The following is a 23604-nucleotide window of genomic DNA, read 5'->3' as shown; positions in this document are numbered from 1 at the left end:
ACACATTAAGGATGGCAGGACAGGTGATGTGTCAAGGCTGCAGCATGTGGGAGCTCCTGGATAACATTATGACCCAGGGCAAACACGTCTGCAGTAAGTGTTTGCGGCTTGAGGAACTTCGACTAAGAGCCATTGAGCTGGAGGCTGAGCTGCAGGCACTGTGACACATCAGGGAGGGCAAAAATTCCTGGATACTTTGTACAAGGAGGCAATCACAACACTTGGGATAGGGTCTACTGATCTGGTCAGTGGACAGGGACAAGAGGGTGTAACTGAGTGAGGCAGGGAAGGGGACCCAGAGGGCAGGAGTGTTGGAGTGTAAGCCTCTGCAATTTTTCACTAGGTTTGAGGTTCTCTCAGCTTGTTTGGATGAGAATGAGGGCTGCAGGGTGGATGAGCAAACTGACCATTGCTATCATTCAAGTGGGGGAGGAAAAAGGAATGTAGTGATAGTAGGGGACAGTATAGTGAGGGGTATTGACACTGTTCTCTGTAGCAAAGAGCGAGAGTCCAGACAGCTGTGTTGCCTGCCTGGTGCCAGGGTAGGGACATCTGCTCAGAGCTGGAGGGGAACTTGCAGTGGGAGGGGGAGGATCCGGTTTTCGTGGTCCATGTGGGTACCAATGACATAGGTAGAACTAGGAAAGAGGTTCTGCATAGAGAGTATGAGGAGCAAGGCACTAAATTGAAAAGCAGAACCTCAAAGTTTATAACCTCTGGATTATTACCTAAACCACATGCAAATTGGCCTAAGGTGCATAAAATTTGATGAATACATGGCTCATGAAGAGTCATTCAGACTTGAAACGTTAACTCTGTCTTCCTCTCCACAGATGCTGTCAGACCTGGTGAATTTTCCCAGCTACTTTTGTTTTTGGCTCAAAGACTGGTGTGGGAGAAGTAGGTTCCAGTTTGTGGGGCACTGGCACCAGTACTGGGGAAATTGGAGACTGTACCTTTGGGACGGTCTACACCTGAACTGTGCTGGGACCGGTGTTCTTGCAAAACGCATAACTCAGGAAATAGAGAGGGTTTTAAACTAAATAGCTGGGGCAAGGAATCACAGATTCACACAGGGCAGAAGAGGCCCTTCGGCCCATCAAGTCTGCACCGACACATGAGAAACACCTGACCTACCTACCTAATTCTATTTACCAGCACTTGGCCCATCGCCTTGAATGTTATGACATGCCAAGTGCTCATCCAGGAACTTTTTAAAGGATGTGAGGCAACCTGCCTCCACCACCCTCCCAGGCAGCGCATCAAATGTAGAAAGATGTGGTATGTCAAAGAGTAGAGACAAGGTAAGAGTAGGAAAATAATAATATGGGAAATGAGGGTCAGAGAATGGCAGGAAGGGACAGAGAGAAAAAAAATCTTAAGAATGCACAAAGAGTCAAGACTAGATGTCTGAAACTTAAGAAAAAGACTAAACTAAAGGCTCTGTACTTGAATGCCCGTAGCATTCATAACAAAGTAAATTAATTGATAGATCATATTTATTTACTTCAATGTGTGCTGATAGCCATTACAGAGAGCTGGCTGCAAGATGACAAGAATTGGGTCCTGAATATTGAGGGGTATATGACTGTCAAGAAGAATAGGAAGCTAGATAAAGGTGATGGGGTAGCACTGTTAATCAAGGATGATATTGTTGCAATAGTTAGAGGTGACACCTTGGTTCAGGAGATCAGTATGTAGAATCGATTTGGGTGGAGATGAGGAATAATAGGGGAAAGAAGTCACTAGTGGGAGTGGTCTAAAACTCCCTAACAGTAGCCACAATGTAGAATAAAGTATACAAGAAGAAATATTGGGTGCTTGTGATAAAGGGACTGCAATAATCACGGGCGACTTTAATCCACACACAAACTGCAAAAATCAGATTGGCTGTAGGAGCCTGGATGAGGAGTTCATAAAATGCTTTTAACATAGTTTCTTAGAGCAGCACATTCTGGAACCAACAAGAGAGCAGGTTATGTTAGACTTGGTATTGATTAATGTGACAGAATTAGTTAATGACCTCCGAGTGAAGGCACTCCTAGGTATCAGTGACCAAAATATGATTGAATTTTACATCCAGTTTGAAAGGGAGAAGAGTGGGTCTAAGACTAGTATTTTAAACTTAAATAAGGGCAACTATGTCGGCATGAAAGCTGAGCTAGCTGAAGTGAACTGGGATACTAGGGGCTCAGGGATAGATCAATAGAGAAGCAGTGGCAGACATTTAAGGGGATATTTTAGAATACTCTAAGTATATTCCTACTATAAATAAAAATTCTAAAGGGAGGACCCCCATCTGTGTGACAAAGCATCAAAGTTAAGGAAAATGCACATAACTGTGCTATGATGAGGGACAGTTCAGTTGATTAGTCAGAATATCAAGTACAGCAGAGAATGACTAAAAGGTTAATCAGGAGAAAGAAATTAGTGTATGAAAGGAAGCTAGCTAGGAATGTAAAAATGGGTAGCAAGAGTTTCTACAGGTATTTAAACAGGAAAAGAGTAGGTAAAGCGAGTAAATTTAAGGGATGAATGTGTGCATTGCAACAGTTATACATTCCTTTCTGGCACAAAAACACAACAGGAAAAGCGGCCCAACCATGGCTAACAAAAGGAATTAAGGATAGTATTAGATCCAAAGAATAGTCATATAAAGTTGCTAGAAAAAGTAGCAAGCCTGAGGATTGGGAGCAATTTAGAATTCAGCAAAGGAGGACCAAGAGATTGATTAAGAAGGGAAAAATAGAGTATGCGAGTAAATCTAAGGAACATAAAAACGGACTGTAAAACCTTCTATAAATATGTAAAAAGAAAAAGAATAGTGAAGATATAGCGTTGGTCCCTTACCGTCCGAAACAGGAGAATTTATAATGGAGAACAAGGAAATGGCAGAGCAGTTAAACAACTATTTCAGTTCTATCTTCACGGAGGAAGACACAAATAACTTCTCTGAAATGCTAAGGAACCAAGGGTCTCGTGAGAAGAAGGAATTGAAGGAAATTAGTATTACTAAAACAATAGTGCTGGAGAAATTAACAGGTCTGAAAGCTGATAAATCCCTAAGGTTTGACAATCTACATCCCAGGGCACTAAAGGAGGTGGCTATGGACATAGTGGATGCGTTGGTTGACATCTTCCAAAATTCTGTAGATTCTGGAACAGTCCTAGCAGATTGGAGGGTGTCAAATGTAACCCCACTATTTAAAAAAGGAGGGAGGGAGAAAACAGGGAATTACAGATCAGTTAGCCAAACATCAGTGGCAGGGAAATGCTGGAGTCTATTATAAGGGATGTGATAACAGGACACTTAGAAAATATCAACGGGATTAGACAAAGTCAACATAGACTTACGGAAGGGAAATCATGTTTGACAAACCTACTGAAGTTCTTTGAGGAAGTAACTAGCAGAATAAATAAAGGAGAACCAGTGGCTGTGGTGCATTTGGATTTTCAGAAAGCTTTTGATAAAGTCCCACATAAGAGGTTCATGTGCAGAATTAAAGCACATGGGATTGGGGGCAATATATTGGGCATGGATTGAGAGATTGGTTAGCAGATGGGAAATAGTCGGAATAAATGGGTCTTTTTCGGAGTGGCAGGCGGTGACTAGTGGGGTATCGCAGGGATCAGGGCTTGGGCCTCAGCTATTCACAATTCATATCAATGATTTGGATGAGGGAACCAAATGTAATATTTCCAAGTTTGCTGATGACACGAAACTGGGTGGGAATGTGAATGGCGAGGAGGATGTTAAGAGGCTTCAAGGCAATTTAGGCAGGTTGAGTAAGTGGGCAAATACATGGCACATGCAGTATAACGTGGATGAATGTGAAGTTATCCAGTTTGAAAATGGCAGAGTATCATTTAAATGGTGATCGATTAGGAAATGTTGATGTACAAAGGGACCTGGGTGTCCTTGTACACCAGTCACTGAAAGCAAGCATGCAGGTGCAGCAAGCAGTTAAGAATGCAAATGGTATGTTGGCCTTCATTGCGAGAGGACTTGAGTACAGGAGCAAGGATGTCTTACTGCAGCTGTACAGGGTCTTGGTGAGACCACACTAGGAGTATTGTGTGCAGCTTTGGCCTCCTTACCTAAGAAAGGATACACTTGTCATAGAGAGAATGCAGCAGAGGTTCATCAGACTGATTCCTGGGATGGCAGGATTGTCATATGAGGAGTAGTTAGGTCAACTCAGCCTGTATTCACTGGAGTTTAGAAGAATAAGAGTGAGATCTCATTGAAATGTATGGAATTCTAACAAGGCTGGTGTTATGACACAGCAGTTGGTAAGGCTGAGTTGTTTAAATCCCAGAGGGAAACTTGAACAACTGTCATAACCTATATTTTCAGTTGGTATGTTTGAGATGCAGCTCTGAATTCAGGAATAAGACCACCAAGCCTCAAGAGGTTTTTTTTTATTAAACAAAATAAAGCATTTATTAATTTCACAACAAATTAAACACAGGTGTCTACAAATTACTACCATAATAACTTTTAAACAAATCCCCAAATTAATCACTCCCAGAAAAATATCTTCACCAAGGCAACAATAACCCATAGGCTTTAAACAGACACTAGGCGAAGCACATTTGACCGTACGAACTCAAAATGAGGTTCCTTGCAATCACTTGCTCATCCTGCTTTCTAACCTTAATGTCACCATTAGGACACCCTTTAGCTAATATCACTACCGTCTACACCCCTTTGTCCTTTTGCTTATGGCACCTTTGGCAATCTCTCCTTTGCCTCCACCTATCACTGGCCATCTATCCAGCTCCATCTGTCCCACCCCCCCCTTAAACAGCTTATATTTCACCACATTTCTTATTCCTCTTTAGTTCTGAAGAAGAGTCATACGGATTCTAAACGTTAACCCTGTCTTCCTTCCCACAGATGCTGTCAGACCTGCTGAATTTATCCGGCAATTTTTTTTTGTTCCTTGCAATTTGGTTCCTTTGCAAACAGTTGTTGGCTTACAGGCTGGTTAGATCTTAAATGCCTCTGACTGACACACACAAACTCCTTTCTGTTTATACCTAGCTTCCTATTTGAATGTAAATTTTCCATTGTATTACTAGGTTGTAAATTTTACCTCTCCTAACAATAATCCTTTAATTCCTTCAATTTTTTTAGTAATATAAACACGTTGCTTGGCGTCTGTCAGCTAGATGCAAGATTTTACCCATACTTCTGAATGATTTATTCAACAAATGCAAATGTACTCTTTACATTTTCCTCTTTACGTTTATCTAATTAACATCTCAAAACTACTATACATCAAAGCACCCAGACTAGCTGGCTTTAATCCAATTAAGACACACATAGACACACACATAGGCACAGACCATACTGCAATTACAATTTAAAAATAATTTCCAATAACATTATAGACATTAATATCTCTTCATGACAGCTGGACAGACTGGATGCAGGGATGATGTTTCCTCTGGCTGGGGGTCCAGAACAAGGGATCACAGTCTCAGGATACGAGGTAGACCATTTAGGACTGAGATGAGGAGAAACTTCTTAACTTAGAGGGTGGTGAACCTGTGGAATTCTCTAACATAGAAGGCTGTGGAGGCCAAGTCACGAAATATATTTAAGAAGGAAATAGATTTCTAGACTCTAAAGGTGTCAAGGGGTATGGGGACAGAGCGGGAATATGGCGTTGAGATAGAGGATCAGCCATGATCATATTTGAATGGCGGAGCAGGCTCGAAGGGCCGAATGACCTACTCCTGCTCCTATTTTCTATGTTTACATATTTTGCTTCTGTCTTCACTATAGAGGATACAAAAAACATTCCAGTAACAGATGTAAATCAGGAGGTGGAAGGGAGAGAGGAACTTGGTGAAATTTTAATCATGAGGGAAGTGGTACTGAGCAAACTGATGGAGCTGCGGGCTGACAAGTCTCCAGATCCAGATGGACTTCACCTAGGGTCTTAAAAGAGGCGGCTACTGAGGTAGTAGATGTGTTGGTGTTAATTTTCCAAAATTCCCTAGATCCTGGAAAGGTTCCATCAGAGGAAAGTAACAAATATAACCTCTCTATTCAAGAAGGGAGAGAGGCAGAAAACAGGAAACTATAGGCCGGTCAGCTTGACTTCTTTCGTGGGGAAGGTGTTGGAGTCGATCATTAATGAGGTTATAGCTGGGCTCAAGGTAATCGAGAAGAGTCAGCATGGCTTTATGAAAGGGAACTCATGTTTAACCAATTTATAATAGTTCTTTGGAGGAGTAACATGTGTGATGGATAGAGGGGAGCCTGTAGATGTGCTGTACTTGGATTTCCAGAAAGCATTTGATAAGGTGCCAAATCAAAGGTTTTTGCGGAAAAATGAAAGCTCGCGGTGTAGGGGGTTATCGTATTAGCCTGGATAGAGGAATGGCTGGCTGGCAGAAAACAGAGAGCATGCATAAATGGGTCTTTGTCTGACTGGCAGGATGTGACTAGTGGAGACCTGTGGGGGTCTGTGCTGCGGCCTCACCTTTTTACAATTTACATCAATGACTTAGACGAGGGGAGGGAAGGCATGGTAGCTAAATTTGCAGACGACACAAAGCTAGGTAGGAAAGTATGTTGTGAAGAAGACATAAGGAGTTGGCAGACGGATGTACAAATTTGATGTCTTGAAATCTTTTGACGGCTATTTCAACTTGAGATCCAATAAAATACTAGAGAAAGCTAAATTTAATAATAGAGTCCAGCTCCCTTGGGAACCCGTCAATTCCTTCATTAATGATCTCTATAGGATAGCAGAAGGATGTGAATTTGGCGATTTACAGTCTGAGCTCATCCAAGATTGAGATGGATAGAAAACTGGTTGGCAGACAGGAAACAAAGAGTAGGAATAAACGAGTCTTTTTCCAAATGACAGGCAGTGACTAGTGGGGTACCGCAGGGATCGGTGCTGGGACCCCAGTTATTCACAATATATATTAATGATTTGGATGAGGGAATTAAATGTAATATCTCCAAATTTGCAGATGACACAAAGCTGGGTGGGAGGGTGAGCTGTGAGGAGGATGCAGAGATGCTTCAGTGTGATTTGGACAAGCTAAGTGAGTGGGCAAATGCATGGCAGATGCAGTATAATGTGGATAAATGTGAGGTTATCCACTTTGGTAGCAAAAACAGGAAGGCAGATTATTATCTGAATGGCTATAAATTGAGAGAAGGGAATGTGCAACAAGGCCTGGGTGTCCTTGTACACCAGTCGCTGAAGGTAAGCATGCAGGTGCAGCAGGCGGTAAAGAAGGCAAATGGTATGTTGGCCTTCATAGCCAGAGGATTCGAGTACAGGAACAGAGATGTCTTGCTGCAATTGTACAGAGATTTGGTGAGACCACACCTGCAATATTGTGTGCAGTTTTGGTCTCCTTATCTGAGGAAGGATGTTCTTGCTATAGAGGGAGTGCAGCGAAGGTTTACCCGACTGATTCCCGGGATGGCGGGACTGACATATGAGGAGAGATTGAGTCGATTAGGATTATACTCGCTGGAGTTCAGAAGAATGAGGGGGGATCTCATAGAAACCAATAAAATTCTAGCAGGACTAGACAGGGTAGATGCAGGAAGGATGTTCCCGATGGTGGGGGAGTCCAGAACCAGGGGTCACAGTCTGAGGATATGGGGTGGACCATTTAGGACTGAGATGAGGAGAAATTTCTTCACCCAGAGAGTGGTGAGCCTGTGGAATTCACAGAAAGTAGTTGAGACCAAAACATTGTATGCTTTCAAGAAGGATTTAGATATAGCTCTTGGGGTGAAAGGGGTCAAAGGATATGAGAAGAAAGCGGGAGCAGGCTTTTGAGTTGGATGATCAGCCAAGATCATAATGAATGGTGGAGCAGGCTCAAAGGGCTAAACGGCCTACTCCTGCTCCTAGTTTCTATGTTTCCATGTAAGATAGAATCGTGGTGGGTGTTGCAGACAATTCACTTTCTGACCTCCTGCAATCTAAAGATAATCTTCCCCTCGGCAACGCTATCCAGCCAGCTAGACTGTTTGAGCTACATGAACAACACAGGATCATCCTATGGGGGAGAACACTTCATGGGGCAGAAACCAACCCTCAATCCACCATATCAAGTCACAAAAATACAGGAACCACCCGAGTCAGGGAAAGCAACCCTGGAACCGCCCAGCAGTGCGACCTTGCCAGCGCTGTGGTGCGAAGCGTCTTCATAGGAGAGATCAGTGTCCAGCGAGTACAGCCCAATGCTCCCACTGTAACAGACAGGGGCACTTTGGTAAACTGTGAAAGTCAAAACTCCAGCCCCACACAGAGAGCCCAAAGGTCATCCATGAGCTTGACACTGAAAACCCAGAAGGCACACAGCCATTTGTCTTGGGGATATCAGAGAATGTGAGTCTTCGTTTTGGAATGCTGATATCCTGGTAAATGGTCATCTAACAAATGTTAAATTACATTCAGTGCCAGGGTGACAAACAAGGAACCATGGCTCCAAGGCCTTTTTGATTCGAACAGCAGACACTCCACTGTATGGAGCGGGGGAGTCCGACTCCCAGGCTTGACCCTTGAACCACTGAGGTACAGTGCCAAAAAAATCTTTGAGCTGATGTATGTTGTCCGCAATCAGCCTTTCTCACTTCTGAGCAGGGATGCCTGAGTAACCCTCGACCTTCTCCAGCTGGTGGAAGATGTCAAGACCACCACTGTTGTTAGCCGGCCAGCCCAGCACGGTCCTGATTCCTCAAACACTAAAGAGTATTCAGACTCTGATTTCACCTGTGATCTCCCTTCTGTTTTTACGGAGCAGGTTTGCCCACTATCATTTCAGACCCCGGAAAGTCCCCAATGGTCAGACCAACCTACCACACAGGAAATTGCCATTGCACCTCCAGTGCAAGTGGTACCAGAGAAGGATCAACAGTCAGCGAAGCCTCTACCTCCAACTCAGATGATGATACAGTCAGTAGAGGCACCAGCCATTGTGCGCGCACGGCAACTTGCAGCCAACGTGCCAAAACCACAAGAGATGCTGGATCCTGGTAGCAGTTGCACATCATCAACAATAGAAAGCAGAGGCGATCATGCTACTCTACCTTCTTTTTGCCACAGGAATGCTCTTCCTCGGCCTCAGAGAGCTTCCAGATGACCTAAATGGAAAAGAAAGAAGTAAAAACACTGCCAAGTATACAAATACCATTTTTACCCATCCCACAAGCAATGGTCAAGACAAACAACAACCATACACTGCCACAAAAACAGGAAAACTTAGGTCTACCAGCATCTGTGGAGAGAAAGACAGAATTAATGTTTTGAGTCCGTATGACTCTTCTGCAGAGCTAAAGAAAAATAGAAATGTGATGAAATTTATACTGTTTAAGGGGGGGTGGGGCAGGTGAAGCTGGATAGAAGGCAGAGATAGGTGGAGGCAAAGGAGAGATTGAGAAAGATGTCATGAACAAAAAGACAAAGGGGTGTTAATGATACTGATACTGGCTAAAGGAGGTGCTGATAGTGGCATTAAGGTCAGAAAGCAGAATGTGATAATAGCAGGACAAGGGTAAGCACTCTGGAAAGAACAACATGAACAAGTGACAGATGGTCCGGGGGGGATGGGGTGGCGGCAGGGGATGGTGGTGGGAAATACATTGAAAATAGGATAAAAGGTGGGGATAAAACAATGAATAAAAATGAAAATGAATAAAAATAAGTGGATAAAAAATAAAATTTAAAAATGAATATTGAAAAAAGGGGTGAGGATGGAGGAGAGAGTTAATGCCACCTTCAGCACCTCCTTTAGCCCTTCCCACTACCATTAACACCCCCTTTGTCCTTTTGTTCATGACATCTTTGTCAATCTCTCCTTTGCCTCCACCTATCGCTGTCCTTCTATCCAGCTTCACCTACTCCACCCCCTTAAACAGTATAAATTTCATCACAATTTTACTTCTCTTTAGCTCTGAAGAAGAGTCATACGGACTCGAAATGTTAACTCTGTTTCTCTCCACAGATGCTATTAGACTTGCTGAGTTTTGCCCGCATTTTCTGTTTTTGTTTGATTTCCAGCATCTGCAGTATTTTGCTTTTACCATACACTGCCAAGCCAGCCAGACCAGCCAGGTGTGGCTTAACCTCAAGCAATGAAAGAAACAGATGAAACCAAACCCAAGCACCAGTCAAACCTCCAAGGCAAGAACAAGAAACACCAGGGCCTACCACTCTCCCAACAGAACGGCGAATGAGATGTGGAAGGGTTATAAGGCCTCCAAACCACCTGAACATTTAACTTCAAGGACTTGAAGGGATAGTGCGAATGTTGTTAATGTTAATACTGTAATAATAATAACAGAATAGTGTTGAGGTTGTAACAATAAGGTTAATGCTCAAGACTTATTGCAATGCAAGGCTTGGAAGTAAACTAAAGTAACTCTAAATCCATGGGATAAAAACTTGGGGGGAGATGTAGTATTAGGGTCTGATACATAAGGGTTAATGTGAGACTGAGTATAGTACTGCCCATACAGTGATGTAAGAAGGCACATGTCCCAGAGTCAGTCTAGAGATGGGCAGAATTGGAGTCAGAATTGGAGACCTAGATTGGAGTCAGCTCCATACCTGTACCCTCTATTGTAAATATGTACATGGTTATGAGTTGTTAATTAAGACTTGCTGTTAATAATCTCAAGACTGTGAAGCCTACTTCATGGTGTCCAAAGCAGGATTCTTCAGGACGAAATCAAAAAGCAAATTAGAAAAGCAAAGAGAGGGCATGAAAACATATTGAAAAGCAAAATCAAGGAGAACCCAAAGATGTTTTATCAATACATTAAGAGTAAGAGGATAACTAAGAAAATATTAGGGCCCATAAAGGACCAAAAAGATAACCTTTGTGTAGAGGCAGGGGATGTATGGTTCTTAGTGAATACTTTGCAGCTGTATTCACAAAAGAGGCGAATGATGCAGATTTTTGTAGTTAAGGAGTAGGAGTGTGAAGTATTGGATGTGATAAACATAGGGAGAGAGGAAATATGAAGGGGATTAGCATCCTTGAAAGTGGATAAATCATCAGGGCTGGATGAAATGTATCCAGGCTGTTAAAAGAAGCCCAGGAGGAAATTGTGGGAGGTTTGAACATCATTTTCTAATCCTCACTGGATACAGGTGAAGTGCCGTAGGTTTGGAGATTTGCTAACGTTGTACCTTTGTTTAAAAAGGGAGCGAGGGATAGACCGAATAATTACAGGCCAGTCAGTCTGACCTCAGTAGTGAGCAAACTATTTTAATCGATTCTGAGGGGCAGGACAAGGCATGGATTATCCTTGCGGGGTTTGCTAGTGCTGTTGGGAAGGGTTTAAACTTGCAGGGGGATGGAATCCTGAGAGGAAGCTCAGTAGGGGGAGATGCACAGCCAAAATTAGAAGAGAGAGCAAGTGAGTCTGGAAGGCATAGAAATTATTGGCCAGTTAAGGCACAAGTTTTGACGAAGAGTCATGCGGACTCGAAACGTTAACTCTCTCTTCCTCTCCACAGATGCTGTCAGACCTGCTGAGTTTTTCCAGCAATTTTTGTTTTTGTGTAAGGCACAAGGGAGTTTGGCAAGGTTGGATGGTATTTATTTTAATGCAAGGAGTCTGACGAATAAGGCAGATGAGTTGAGGGCACAAATTAACACATGGAAGTATGATGTCATTGCTGTCACAGAGACATGGTTGAGAGAGGGGCAGGATTGACAGCTCAATATTCTAGAATATAGGGTCTTCAAGCGAGACAGGGAAGGAGGTAAAAGAGGAGGGGGTATCGCAATATTGATCAAGGAACCAATTACAGCAGTAAAAAGGAGGGAAGGCATTTTAGAAGGCTTCTCAAATGAAGCCATATGGGTAGAATTTAAAAACAAAGATTGAGCAATCACATTGCTGGGAGTGTACTATAGGCTCCCAAACAGTCACAGAGAAATAGAAGCGCAGATATGTAGGCAAATTTCAGAGAAGTGTAAAAATAATAGGGTAGTAATAGTAGGGAATTACAACTTCCCCAACATTAACTGGGTTAGTCATAGTGTGATAGGTTTAGAGGGAGTGGAATTCTTAAAATGCATCCAGGAGCGCTTTTTAAACCAGTACGTAGAAGGTCCTACAAGAGAGGGGGGTGGTTCTGGACTTAAATTTAGGGAATGAAGCCAGGCAAGTGGTAGAGGTATCAGTGGGGCAGCATTTTGCAGATAGTGATCATAACTCTGTTATATTCAAGGTTGTTATGGAAAAGGAAAAGGCTGGGCCAGAAATCAGAGTTCTAAATTGGGGGAAGGCCGATTTTAATAAGATTAGGTATGATTTGGACTGGGAGTAGCTACTTTTAAGTAAATTTGCGTCAGAGCAGTGGGACTCATTCAAGAAGGAAATAGGGAGAGTACAGGGCCAAGATAAAGGGTGGAACCAACAAACCCAGGGAACCCTGGACATCGAGGGATATACAGGATTGGATAAAGAGAAAAAGGGAGGCTTATGGCAGATACCGAAGGCTCAAATCAGCGGAAGCCCTAGAGGAGTATAGAATGTGTAGGGGGGAAATTAAAAAGGAAATTAGGAGAGCAAAAAGGGGGCATGAAAAAACATTGGCAGGTAAAATAAAGGAAAATCCAAAGTTATTTTACAAGTACATTAAGAGTAAGAGGATAACTAGGGTAAGAGTAGGACCCATTAATGATCATAGTGGTAATTTGTGTGTGGAGCCGGAAAATGTAGGTAGGGTTCTAAATGAATACTTTGTGTCAGTGTTCACAAGTGAGAGGGACAACGTGGGTATGGAAATCAGGCAGAAGGACTGTGATCTCAGTGAAGAAATTAGCATAGAAAGGGAGAAGGTTCTAAGTGGCCTGGCAGGCTTAAAAGTAGTTAAAACTCCAGGCCTGGATGAAATGTATCCCAGGCTGTTGAGTGAGGCAAGGAAGGAGATAGCAGGGGCTCTGGCAATAATTTTCAATACCTTTCTGGCCACAGGAGAGTTGCCAGAGGACTGGAGGACAGCCAATGTGGTACCGTTATTCAAGAGGGAAGGAAGGGATAAACCAGGGAACTATAGGTCAGTCAGTCTAGCCTCAGTGGTGGGGAAACTATTGGAAGCAATTCTGAGGGACAGAATTAATCTACGCTTGGAGAGGCAGGGATTAATCAAGGACAGTCGGCATGGTTTTGTTAAGGGGAGGTCATGTCTGACCAATTTGATTGAATTTTTCAAAGAGGTGACCAGGTTTGTAGATGAGGGCAATGTGTTTGACATAGTCTACTTGGACTTCAGCAAGGCTTTTGATAAGGTCCTGCATGGGAGACTGATAGTGAAGGTAAGAGCCCATGGGATCCATGGCAATTTGGGTCCAGAAATGGCTGAGTGGCAGGAAGCAGCGGGTGATGGTCGAGGGGTGATTTTGTGACTGGATGCCTGTGTCCAGTTGGCATCCAAAGAAACATCCTGTCTCTCTAGTATTGTCATGCCATCTTTAATCAATATTGCCTCTCCCCCCTCCCCCGCCCTTTTCTTCCTTTCCTGTCTTTCCTAAACACCTTGTACCCAGGAGTATTTAACGCCCACTCATAAGAACATAAGAAATAGGAACAGGAGTAGAGCATTCGGCCCCTCAACCATTCTGCTCTGCCATTCAATAAGATCATGGTTGATGACCTTGTATTTTGATTTCCACATTCCCATCTAACCCCGATAACCTTTGATTCTCTTACCTAACAAGAATCTATCCACCTCTGCCTTAAAAATATTCAATTACCCGGCTTCCATCACCTTCTGAGGCAGAGAGTACCAAAGTCGCACAACCCTCTGAGAGAAAACATTTCTCCTCACCTCTGCCCTAAAAGGGTGACCCCTAATTTTAAAACAGTGCCCCCTTTGTTCTTGGCTCACCAGTCCTGCCCTTCTTTGAGCCAGGTCTCTGTTATAGCAATAAAGTCATAATTCCATTTGTCAACCTGTACCTACAGTTCACCAATCTATTAACCATACTCTGTGCATTCACATACATGCACGTTAGCCCTGATTTAGACTTTTTACTTTCCTCCTTATTCTGACCCCATCTAATGACTTACTATTGCCTACTCTAATTTGATCAAACTCTCCAAGTATCCTAACTACCTAGACACTACTCTCTGATGTATCCTCATTATCAGTTGATACTTCTCTACTTCCCACTGCCAGTTTTTCTCCTCTCCACCCGAATTTCCCCTCAGGTTCCCATCCCCCTGCCAATCTAGTTTAAACCCTCCCCAACAGCACAAGCAAGCCTCCCCACAATGACATTAGTCTCAGTCCTGTTAAGGCGTAATCCGTCCTTCTTGTACAGGTCCCACCTGCCCCAGAACCAATCCCAATTCCATAGAAATCTAAAGCCCTCCCTCCTACTCCATTTCTCCAGCCACGTGTTGAACTGCTCGATCTTTTGACTCTTACGCTCACTAGCACGTGGCACTGGGAGTAATCCTGAGATTATTTCTCTTGAGGTTTTGCTTTTTAATTCTCTTGCTAACTCCCTAAAATCTGCTTTCAGGACCTCTTCCCTTTTCTTACTACGTCATTGGTCCCAATATGGACCACAACCTCTGGCTGTTCACCCTCCCCCAAAAGAATGTCCTGCAGCTGCTCTGTGACATCCTTAACCCTGACACCAGGGAGGCAACATACCATCCTGGAGTCGCGTCTACGGCCACAGGAAAGCCTGCCTGCTCCCCTAACTATGGACTAACTCCCACTCTTCCTCCTCCCTTCCTGTGCACCTGAGCCACTTGTGGTGTCACGAATGTGGCTCTAGCTACAGTCCTCTCAGGAACCATCTCACTCACCAGTATCCAAAATGGAAAAGTGGTTAGAGAGTGAGATATCCTCGAGGAATTCCTGCACTACCTCCTGTTTCTCTTAGATACTCTGGGGGTCACCCATTCCCCCTCTGCCTGTGTACTACTTAGCTGCGGTGTGATGACCTCTCTAAACGTGCTATCCACATAATCCTCAGCTTTATGGATGCACCACAGTGACTCCAGCCGCCGCTCAAGTTCCACAACCCGGAGCTCAAGTTTTTGCAGCTGGTGACACTTCCTGTAGCCATCAAGAGCACTTTGTGTCTGCACGACTTCCCACACCCTGCAAGATGCACATTCCATATGTTTGAGTTGCACTGACATACCTTAAACTTGCAAAAAATGTTTTACTCACCAGTCACTCACTAATCGTCTGCTCCTCTCCCTCTCGTGCTCTTTATGAAGTCTCACTGCTCTCTCTCTCTCGCGCTCTTTATGAAGAATTAACTTTTATGACAGAGATGAAAGAAAAAATTTTGCCTGAGGGTCATTAGTATGTGGAATTCTCTTCTCCAGAAAGTCATTGAATTTATTCAAGATGGAACAGGTTGGGGTTCTTTTCTAGAGAAAAGAGAACACTGAGAGGTAAACTGATAGGAGTATTTAAGATTATGAAAGCGATTTGATAGGATATATATAGAGACAGAATAGTTTGCAATAAATATGTGTAAGATAGTAACTAATAAATCCAGTAGGGAATTCAGAGAAAACTTTGTTACCCAGAGATTGGTGACACTGTGGAACCCACTCCTATAAGGAGACATTGAGACAAATTGTATAGAGGCATTTAAGGAGAGAAAGGCATAGAAGGATATGTTGATAGGGCTAGCTGAAGAAGGGTGGAAGGTGGTTTGTGTTGATCGTAGACACCAGCATGAGCTAGTTTTGCTGAATGGACTGTTTAGGTGCTGTAACTTGAATGTAATTATCTTCTGAAAGTTGATATTGAATCTACTTCCACCAACATTTCAGGTAGTGCATTCCAGATCATCATCATTTTTTGCATAAAAAGAAAATTCTCCACATCTCTCCTCTGGATGTATTGTCAACTATCTTAAATCTGTGCCCTCTTGTTACCAGTTTTGGTTTCGGATTTCCAACACACCATTTTTCTCTGGCCTTGTTTCCCACAGGAAGCACAGCGGGGAGAAACCATATGTGTGTGACCGGTGTGGACAGCGCTTTGCTCAGGCCAGCACACTTACATACCATGTCCGTCGCCACACAGGAGAGAAACCCTACATCTGTGACACATGTGGAAAGGCATTCGCTGTCTCTAGCTCTCTCATCACACATGCACGGAAACATACTGGTAAGGTCTGCACAGTGCAAAACTGCACATTACACCAAGTTAAAAATAAAATCCTCTGACTTTGTTATAGAATTAGACTCTATGATGAATTAACCTGATTTATTTGCTGTTCATTATGAGCAGAAAAGATGATTTCTTGCAAACGTATCCCACTGTTCCTCATTCTTGGTTAACTATATTACTTGCAGCAGAATTGGTACGTTTTTTATGCCTTTTCCTTCATGTTTTGCATCAAGTAGTGGCCCTCATGAGTAGCATTATTAGTGCTTAAAGTTTTAGCTGTTCCAATAGCCACTCCGAGTGCTGTGACAAGCAATGGATGGGGAGGCTCTCTGGGGCTGGGGTGAGGTGGGGATGCTCTCTGGGACGGCGGTGGGGGAGCTGGTTTGGGATGACACTTTGGGGCCAGGAGGAGGAGATGGTGGGGAAATTTGGAGAGGCTTTCTGGGACCAGGCCATTCAGTAGGGGGTGGGGTAGGGAGGCTCCCTTGGGCTGGTACAGCAGGCAGGTTCGTTCTCTGGGGAGTGGGGTGGGGTGGGGTGGCCCTCTGAGGCAGGGTGGGGGCGTGATGGTGGGGGTTGTGGGGAGGCTCTCTGGGGCTGGGAGGGTGGATGGGCAGGCTCCTGGGTGGGGGGTTGGTGATGGAGAAGCTCTCTGGAGTGGGGGATGGTGGAAATGCTCTATGGGACCGGAATGTTGCGGGGGGGGCTCCTGGTGTGGACTAGGGGAGTCTTGGGGAGGCTCTCTAGAGCCGGAATGTGGGGTGGAGGGGCAGTGGGGCGAGTCTCTGGGACCGGAACGTGGGGTGGGGCGAGTCTCTGGGGCCGAAACGTGAGGTGGGGCGAGTCTCTGGGGCCGGGATGAGGGGTGGGGTGAGTCTCGGGCTGGGATGAAGGGTGGGGCGAGTCTCTGGGGCCGGGACGTGGGGTGGGGCGAGTCTCTGCGGCCGGGACGTGGGGTGGGGCGAGTCTCTGGGGCCGGGACGTGGGGTGGGGCGAGTCTCTGGGGCCGGGACGTGGGGTGGGGCGAGTCTCTGGGGCCGGGACGTGGGGTGGGGCGAGTCTCTGGGGCCGGGACGTGGGGTGGGGCGAGTCTCTGGGGCCGGGACGTGGGGTGGGGCGAGTCTCGGGCCGGGACGTGGGGTGGGGCGAGTCTCGGGCCGGGACGTGGGGTGGGGCGAATCTCGGGACGTGGGGTGGGGCGAGTCTCGGGCCGGGACGTGGGGTGGGGGGATATCTCCAGGCCCTGTGGCTCCTTCACGCTGCACCATTGGGTCGACATTATTACTCGGGGATCAGACCTGAATAAATCAACAGGAATGTGTTTTGTGGATTTCCTGAGTCAGGCACAATGTTATCCGACATTTTTAGTTTCTGAATTTTTTCTGTGGAAACTTGAATAAAATTTAACGTTTTTCACGTTCTGAGAGCAATCAGGGCACTGGTTCCTGATCCTCCCCTGTGTGCTCCACACTCTGACTGGTTCCTGATCCTCCCCTGTGTGCTCCACACTCTGACTGGTTCCTGATCCTCCCCTGTGTGCTCCACACTCTGACTGGTTCCTGATCCTCCCCTGTGTGCTCCACACTCTCACTGGGCCTGATCCTCCCCTGTGTGCTCCACACTCTGACTGGTTCCTGATCCTCTCCTGTGTGCTCCACACTCTCACTGGGCCTGATCCTCCCCTGTGTGCTCCACACTCTGACTGGTTCCTGATCCTCTCCTGTGTGCTCCACACTCTCACTGGGCCTGATCCTCCCCTGTGTGCTCCACACTCTCACTGGGCCTGATCCTCCCCTGTGTGCTCCACACTCTCACTGGGCCTGATCCTCTCCTGTGTGCTCCACACTCTCACTGGTTCCTGATCCTCTCCTGTGTGCTCCACACTCTCACTGGTTCCTGATCCTCTCCTGTGTGCTCCACACTCTCACTGGGCCTGATCCTCCCCTGTGTGCTCCACACTCTCACTGGGCCTGATCCTCTCCTGTGTGCTCCACACTCTGACTGGTTCCTGATCCTCCCCTGTGTGCTCCACACTCTCACTGGGCCTGATCCTCCCCTGTGTGCTCCACACTCTGACTGGTTCCTGATCCTCTCCTGTGTGCTCCACACTCTGACTGGTTCCTGATCCTCTCCTGTGTGCTCCACACTCTCACTGGGCCTGATCCTCCCCTGTGTGCTCCACACTCTGACTGGTTCCTGATCCTCTCCTGTGTGCTCCACACTCTGACTGGTTCCTGATCCTCCCCTGTGTGCTCCACACTCTCACTGGGCCTGATCCTCCCCTGTGTGCTCCACACTCTGACTGGTTCCTGATCCTCCCCTGTGTGCTCCACACTCTCACTGGGCCTGATCCTCCCCTGTGTGCTCCACACTCTCACTGGGCCTGATCCTCCCCTGTGTGCTCCACACTCTCACTGGGCCTGATCCTCTCCTGTGTGCTCCACACTCTCACTGGGCCTGATCCTCCCCTGTGTGCTCCACACTCTCACTGGGCCTGATCCTCCCCTGTGTGCTCCACACTCTCACTGGGCCTGATCCTCTCCTGTGTGCTCCACACTCTCACTGGGCCTGATCCTCTCCTGTGTGCTCCACACTCTCACTGGGCCTGATCTTCCCCTGTGTGCTCCACACTCTCACTGGGCCTGGTCTTCCCCTGTGTGCTCCACACTCTGACTGGTTCCTGATCCTCCCCTGTGTGCTCCACACTCTCACTGGGCCTGATCAGGGGCCAGGAAAAGGCAGCTCCATTCAAGCTGGTGTCTGCCTCAGGGCTCGGGAAAGAAAAACCAGTCAGAATTCCCCCTCCTCTCTGCCCCCCCACCACCACCCCTGCATACACACCAACCAGCGGATCCCCTCCCACCCCCCCCGGATCAACTGAGTCAGTCCCCTATTAATGTGTGACTCAAAATCCTGCAGTTCCTACAATAGCTGAGAGACATGTTTGTAGCTAATCCCAAGATATGGATTCAGAGACCATGGACAGGTGAAATCAAATACACTGTGGGGACAGCAACTTGCTTCCCACAACCAAATAACATTGAAACTCGCTTGAAGATTTGGCATTGTAGTGGGGAGGCCATAGGGCTGTTGGCATTTGTGTAACTCTGTTCATCAGGTATCAGTGGAGGAGAGCAGCATTGTGATTATGTTGCTCAGCCAGTATTCCCGAGGCTGTTAGATCAAATCCCACCGTGACAGGTGGGAAATTTAAATTCAGGTAATTAAAATAAATCCTGAATGAAAAGCTTGTATCAATAATGGTCATCTTCAAACTACAAGATTACTATAAAAACCTATCTGGTTCACCAATGTCCTTTAGGGAAGGAAATTGCTGTCCTTACCTGGTCTGGTGTTTATATGAACCCAGACACACAGCACTGTGGTTGACTGTTAACTGCCCTCTGAAATGACCTAGCAAGCCACTCATTGTAGCAAACCATGACAGAAAATAATAAGAATAAAACTGGACTGGCCACTGGCATTTATCTAGGCACAGGACACTGCCAAGACACACTGAACCATGTCGATTTTGGAAACATCTGGGGCTTGTGCCAAAATTGGGAACTTGTTACACAGATGATTCACACAATGTCTTGACAGTCGTACTCACATTCCTTTCAGTTAATGGTCCAGATTTCTCCATCAACTAAGTTATGTCCTGTCCCACTGGCAGGACAGATCCATCACAAGTGGCAGCACAGTGGTATACAAATGTGCAGGAGTGGCCCTGGAAGTCCTCAACATTAACTGTGGAACACATTGTCTCATGACATCAGGTCAAACATGGGCAAGGAAACCTCCTGATAATTACCACCCAATGCCCTCCTTCAGCTGATGAAGCAGCACTTCTCCATGTTGAACACCACTTGGAAGAAGCACTGAGACTAACAAGGTACAGAATGTACCAAGGTGGAGCACTTTAATGTTTATCGCAAAGGGTGGTGTGACAGTACCACTACTGTCTGAGAAGGCTGAGTCCTGAAGGATGTATTTGCCAGACTGGGCCTGCGGCAGGTGATAGGAGAACCAACTAGAGGGAAAAACCTACTTAACCTCACCCTCACCAATCTATGCGTCCATGACAGTATCGGTAGAAGTGAAGACAAATCGACCTTCACACTGAGAACAGCCTCCATTGTGTTGTGTGGCATTGACACTGTGCTAAATGGGATAGATTCAGAACAGATTTAGCAACTCAAATCTTTTTTTTGATATTACCTATTCATGGGACACGAATGTCACAGGCTAGTCCAGCATTTGTTGCCCATCCTGAATTACCCTTGAGAAGGTGGAGTTGAGTTACAACGTTAAACCGCTGTAGTCCATGTCATATAGGTAAACCCATAGTGCTGTTAGGATGGAAATTTCAGGTTTTTGACCCAGTCACAGTGAAGTATAGTTCCAAGTCTGCAGGGTGCGTAGCTTGGAGGGGAACTTGCAGATGTTCCCCTGTATCTGCTGCCCTTGTCTTTCCAGTTGGTAGAAGTTGCAGGTTTGGAACGTGCTGTTGAAGGAGCCTTAGTGAGCTGCTGCAGTGCATCCTGTAGATGGTACACACTACTGCCACTGTGCATCAGTGGTGGAGGGAGTGAATGTTGAAGCTGATGGATGGGGCGCCAATCAAGCGAGCTGCTTTGCCCTGGATGATGTTGAGCTTCATCCAAGCAAGTGGAGAGTATTACATCACACTCCTGACTTGTGCCTTGTAGATGGTGGACAGGCTTTGGGGAGTCAGGAGGTGAGTTACTCTCCACAAAATTCTCAGCCTTTGACCTGCTCTTGTAGCCACAGTATTTATATGACCTGGTTGTGTCCATAATCCAGTGTGTTTCACCCGAGCACATTCTGAGTGTCCTGGGCCAACCTCTGTGTCTGGTCAACTGTTGAAGCTAAGGATGTTCTGCTGCCTGAGTACTCGAATCCAGAGCATCTGACTTGGCGCCGAGCGCTACTGACTGAACCAAGCTGACACTATGTAACTGATTTCTGGTGTGTAACTGGTGCATCTGGAGAATATCTGATCCTGGCAGGTGGTTATTGTGCTAACCAGGCCCCAATCTCTCTCTCAATAATTAGCCAGATGCTGACATTGATGATTTTAATTGATTGAAGTTACTGTAATTTTGACTAGTTTGTTTCACTCTGTCTTGTGCAGGTGAGAAACCGTACAGCTGTCGGACATGTAGTAAAAGTTTCATCTCTTCAGGAGAGCTGAATAAACACAGCCGATCACACACGGGTAAATGGCAGCACTGGGAGATGGGAAAGAATCTACACTGGTCCTCATTCAGTAGAATCTTAATACCTTAGGAAAAATTGTTGACTCGAAGCTTCCTTGATGGTCCAATTAATAAATAAAGTACCACCTAGTGACCCCCATACACTTGGTTTGGTTCAAAGGGTAGGAATGATGGGAAGCGAGAGAAAGTGGGAGAAGAGTGGGAGAACTAATGGATGGGTGAGGGGGAACAAGTGAGTGTGAGAATGCTAATATGTGGGGGGCAGGGGGGAGGGAGGATGGGCAAGGATGTGCGGAGGGAGGGAGGACATATGGAACAGAATGGCTGAAGGAGGAAGAGAAGAGATGGGAGGAGGGAGAGGGTGTGTGAGGTGGAGTACGTGAGCAAGGGAGAAGATGGCTGACAAGAGAAAGAGGGGGCGTGAGATAGCAGTGGAATTAGATTGGAATTGATATAGGGCTGTGGGAACAGAGTGGGTCATTGGGATTAGTGAATACTAATGAAGGTGATTGTTGCTCTGGGGAGTACAACCAAAGCCAAGGCTGCAGCACGATGGGTAGCTCAGTTGTATGGAATCAGGGGCACGGTGGAGGAAGAGCAGGAAAGCAACAGTGATAGGGGATCCAAAAGTTACAGGAATGGACAGGTGTTTCTGCATGTGCAGACATGGCTCAAGGATGGCATGTTGTCTCCCTGGCTCCAGGATAGCATGTTGTCTCCCTGGCTCCAGGATAGCATGTTGTCTCCCTGGCTCCAGGATAGCATGTTGTCTCCCTGGCTCCAGGATAGCATGTTGTCTCCCTGGCTCCAGGATAGCATGTTGTCTCCCTGGCTCCAGGATAGCATGTTGTCTCCCTGGCTCCAGGATAGCATGTTGTCTCCCTGGCTCCAGGATAGCATGTTGTCTCCCTGGCTCCAGGATAGCATGTTGTCTCCCTGGCTCCAGGATAGCATGTTGTCTCCCTGGCTCCAGGATAGCATGTTGTCTCCCTGGCTCCAGGATAGCATGTTGTCTCCCTGGCTCCAGGATAGCATGTTGTCTCCCTGGCTCCAGGATATCATGTTGTCTCCCTGGCTCCAGGATATCATGTTGTCTCCCTGGCTCCAGGATAGCATGTTGTCTCCCTGGCTCCAGGATAGCATGTTGTCTCCCTGGCTCCAGGATAGCATGTTGTCTCCCTGGCTCCAGGATAGCATGTTGTCTCCCTGGCTCCAGGATAGCATGTTGTCTCCCTGGCTCCAGGATAGCATGTTGTCTCCCTGGCTCCAGGTTCCAGGATGTCACTGAGTAGCTGTAGAGCACTCTGAGGTGGGAGGGTGAACAGCCACAGATGATGTCCATATTAGAATTAATGACATGAGTAAAAAAGAAATATCAGGTCCTATAGGCAAATTTTAGGGAGCTAGAAAAGAAATTGGGGAAAAAAAGGACCTCAAAGGTACTCGTGCCACATGCTGGTGCACACAGAAGCAGAAGAATAGTGCAGCTGAATGTGTGGTTGGAGAAATGGTACAGTATGGGGAGGACTTTGGTTCCTGGGGTATTGGACAGGTTTTAGAGGAGTTGGACCCTCTACAAACCCCAACAATTTACTAATGCTGTTAGGGAGTGTTTAAACTAACTCGGCAGGGGTTGGGAAGCTGAACATAGATTCAGATTCAGAAATGAGAGTAGCAAAATTGTAAGTAGAAAGTAGGAAACTAGAAAGCTAGGCTGGAATGCAAAGGAACCAAAGACACGAAAATAGACTAAAAGGAGTTCTTCAGTGATTAGTGGTATACCCTTCAATGCAAGGAATTTGTTGAATAAGACAGATGAGCTAAGGATACAAATAGACACTTGAAAACATGATATCATAGCTACTACTGAACCGTGACTCAAAAAAGGACAGGTATGGCAGCTCAATGTTCCTAGCTGCAGTTTTTTCAGACAGGATAGAGGAGAGTGTGAGATGAGGACCCTGGGACAGGCAGTCAGAGGCAACTAGAGGAGAGTGAGAGGGGAGAGCTCTGGGACAGGCAGTCAGCAGCACCTAGAGAAGAGTGTGAGAGGAGGGCCCCCAAGCCAGACAGTCAGCAACATCTAGTACCTAACATCACAGGAGAAACGTAAGTTCATTGGCTGGTGAGAAACTGCTGTTATGGAGTGTCATCAAGTAGCTGAGATTAAAAAAGCACATTCTTTTTAAAAGAAGGGGCAAGCA

General features: G+C 45.9%; 1 protein-coding gene across 1 annotated transcript in view; it reads left to right on the top strand.

Moving 5' to 3' along the window:
- Nucleotides 1–23604, top strand: part of LOC144694054 (myoneurin-like) — an 82743-nt gene that overhangs the window by 27810 nt on the left and 31329 nt on the right. The window contains exons 5-6 of the mRNA XM_078564416.1: nt 15976–16154; nt 21316–21399. Of these exons, the coding sequence (XP_078420542.1) occupies nt 15976–16154; nt 21316–21399 (263 nt within the window). The remainder of the gene's footprint in view (nt 1–15975; nt 16155–21315; nt 21400–23604) is intronic.

The sequence above is a fragment of the Cetorhinus maximus genome, chromosome 19 (genome assembly GCF_964194155.1).
Source record: "Cetorhinus maximus chromosome 19, sCetMax3.hap1.1, whole genome shotgun sequence".
Taxonomy (NCBI): domain Eukaryota; kingdom Metazoa; phylum Chordata; class Chondrichthyes; order Lamniformes; family Cetorhinidae; genus Cetorhinus; species Cetorhinus maximus.
Note: the sequence above shows the minus strand (reverse complement) of the source record. Positions and strands in the feature narration are given on the sequence as shown.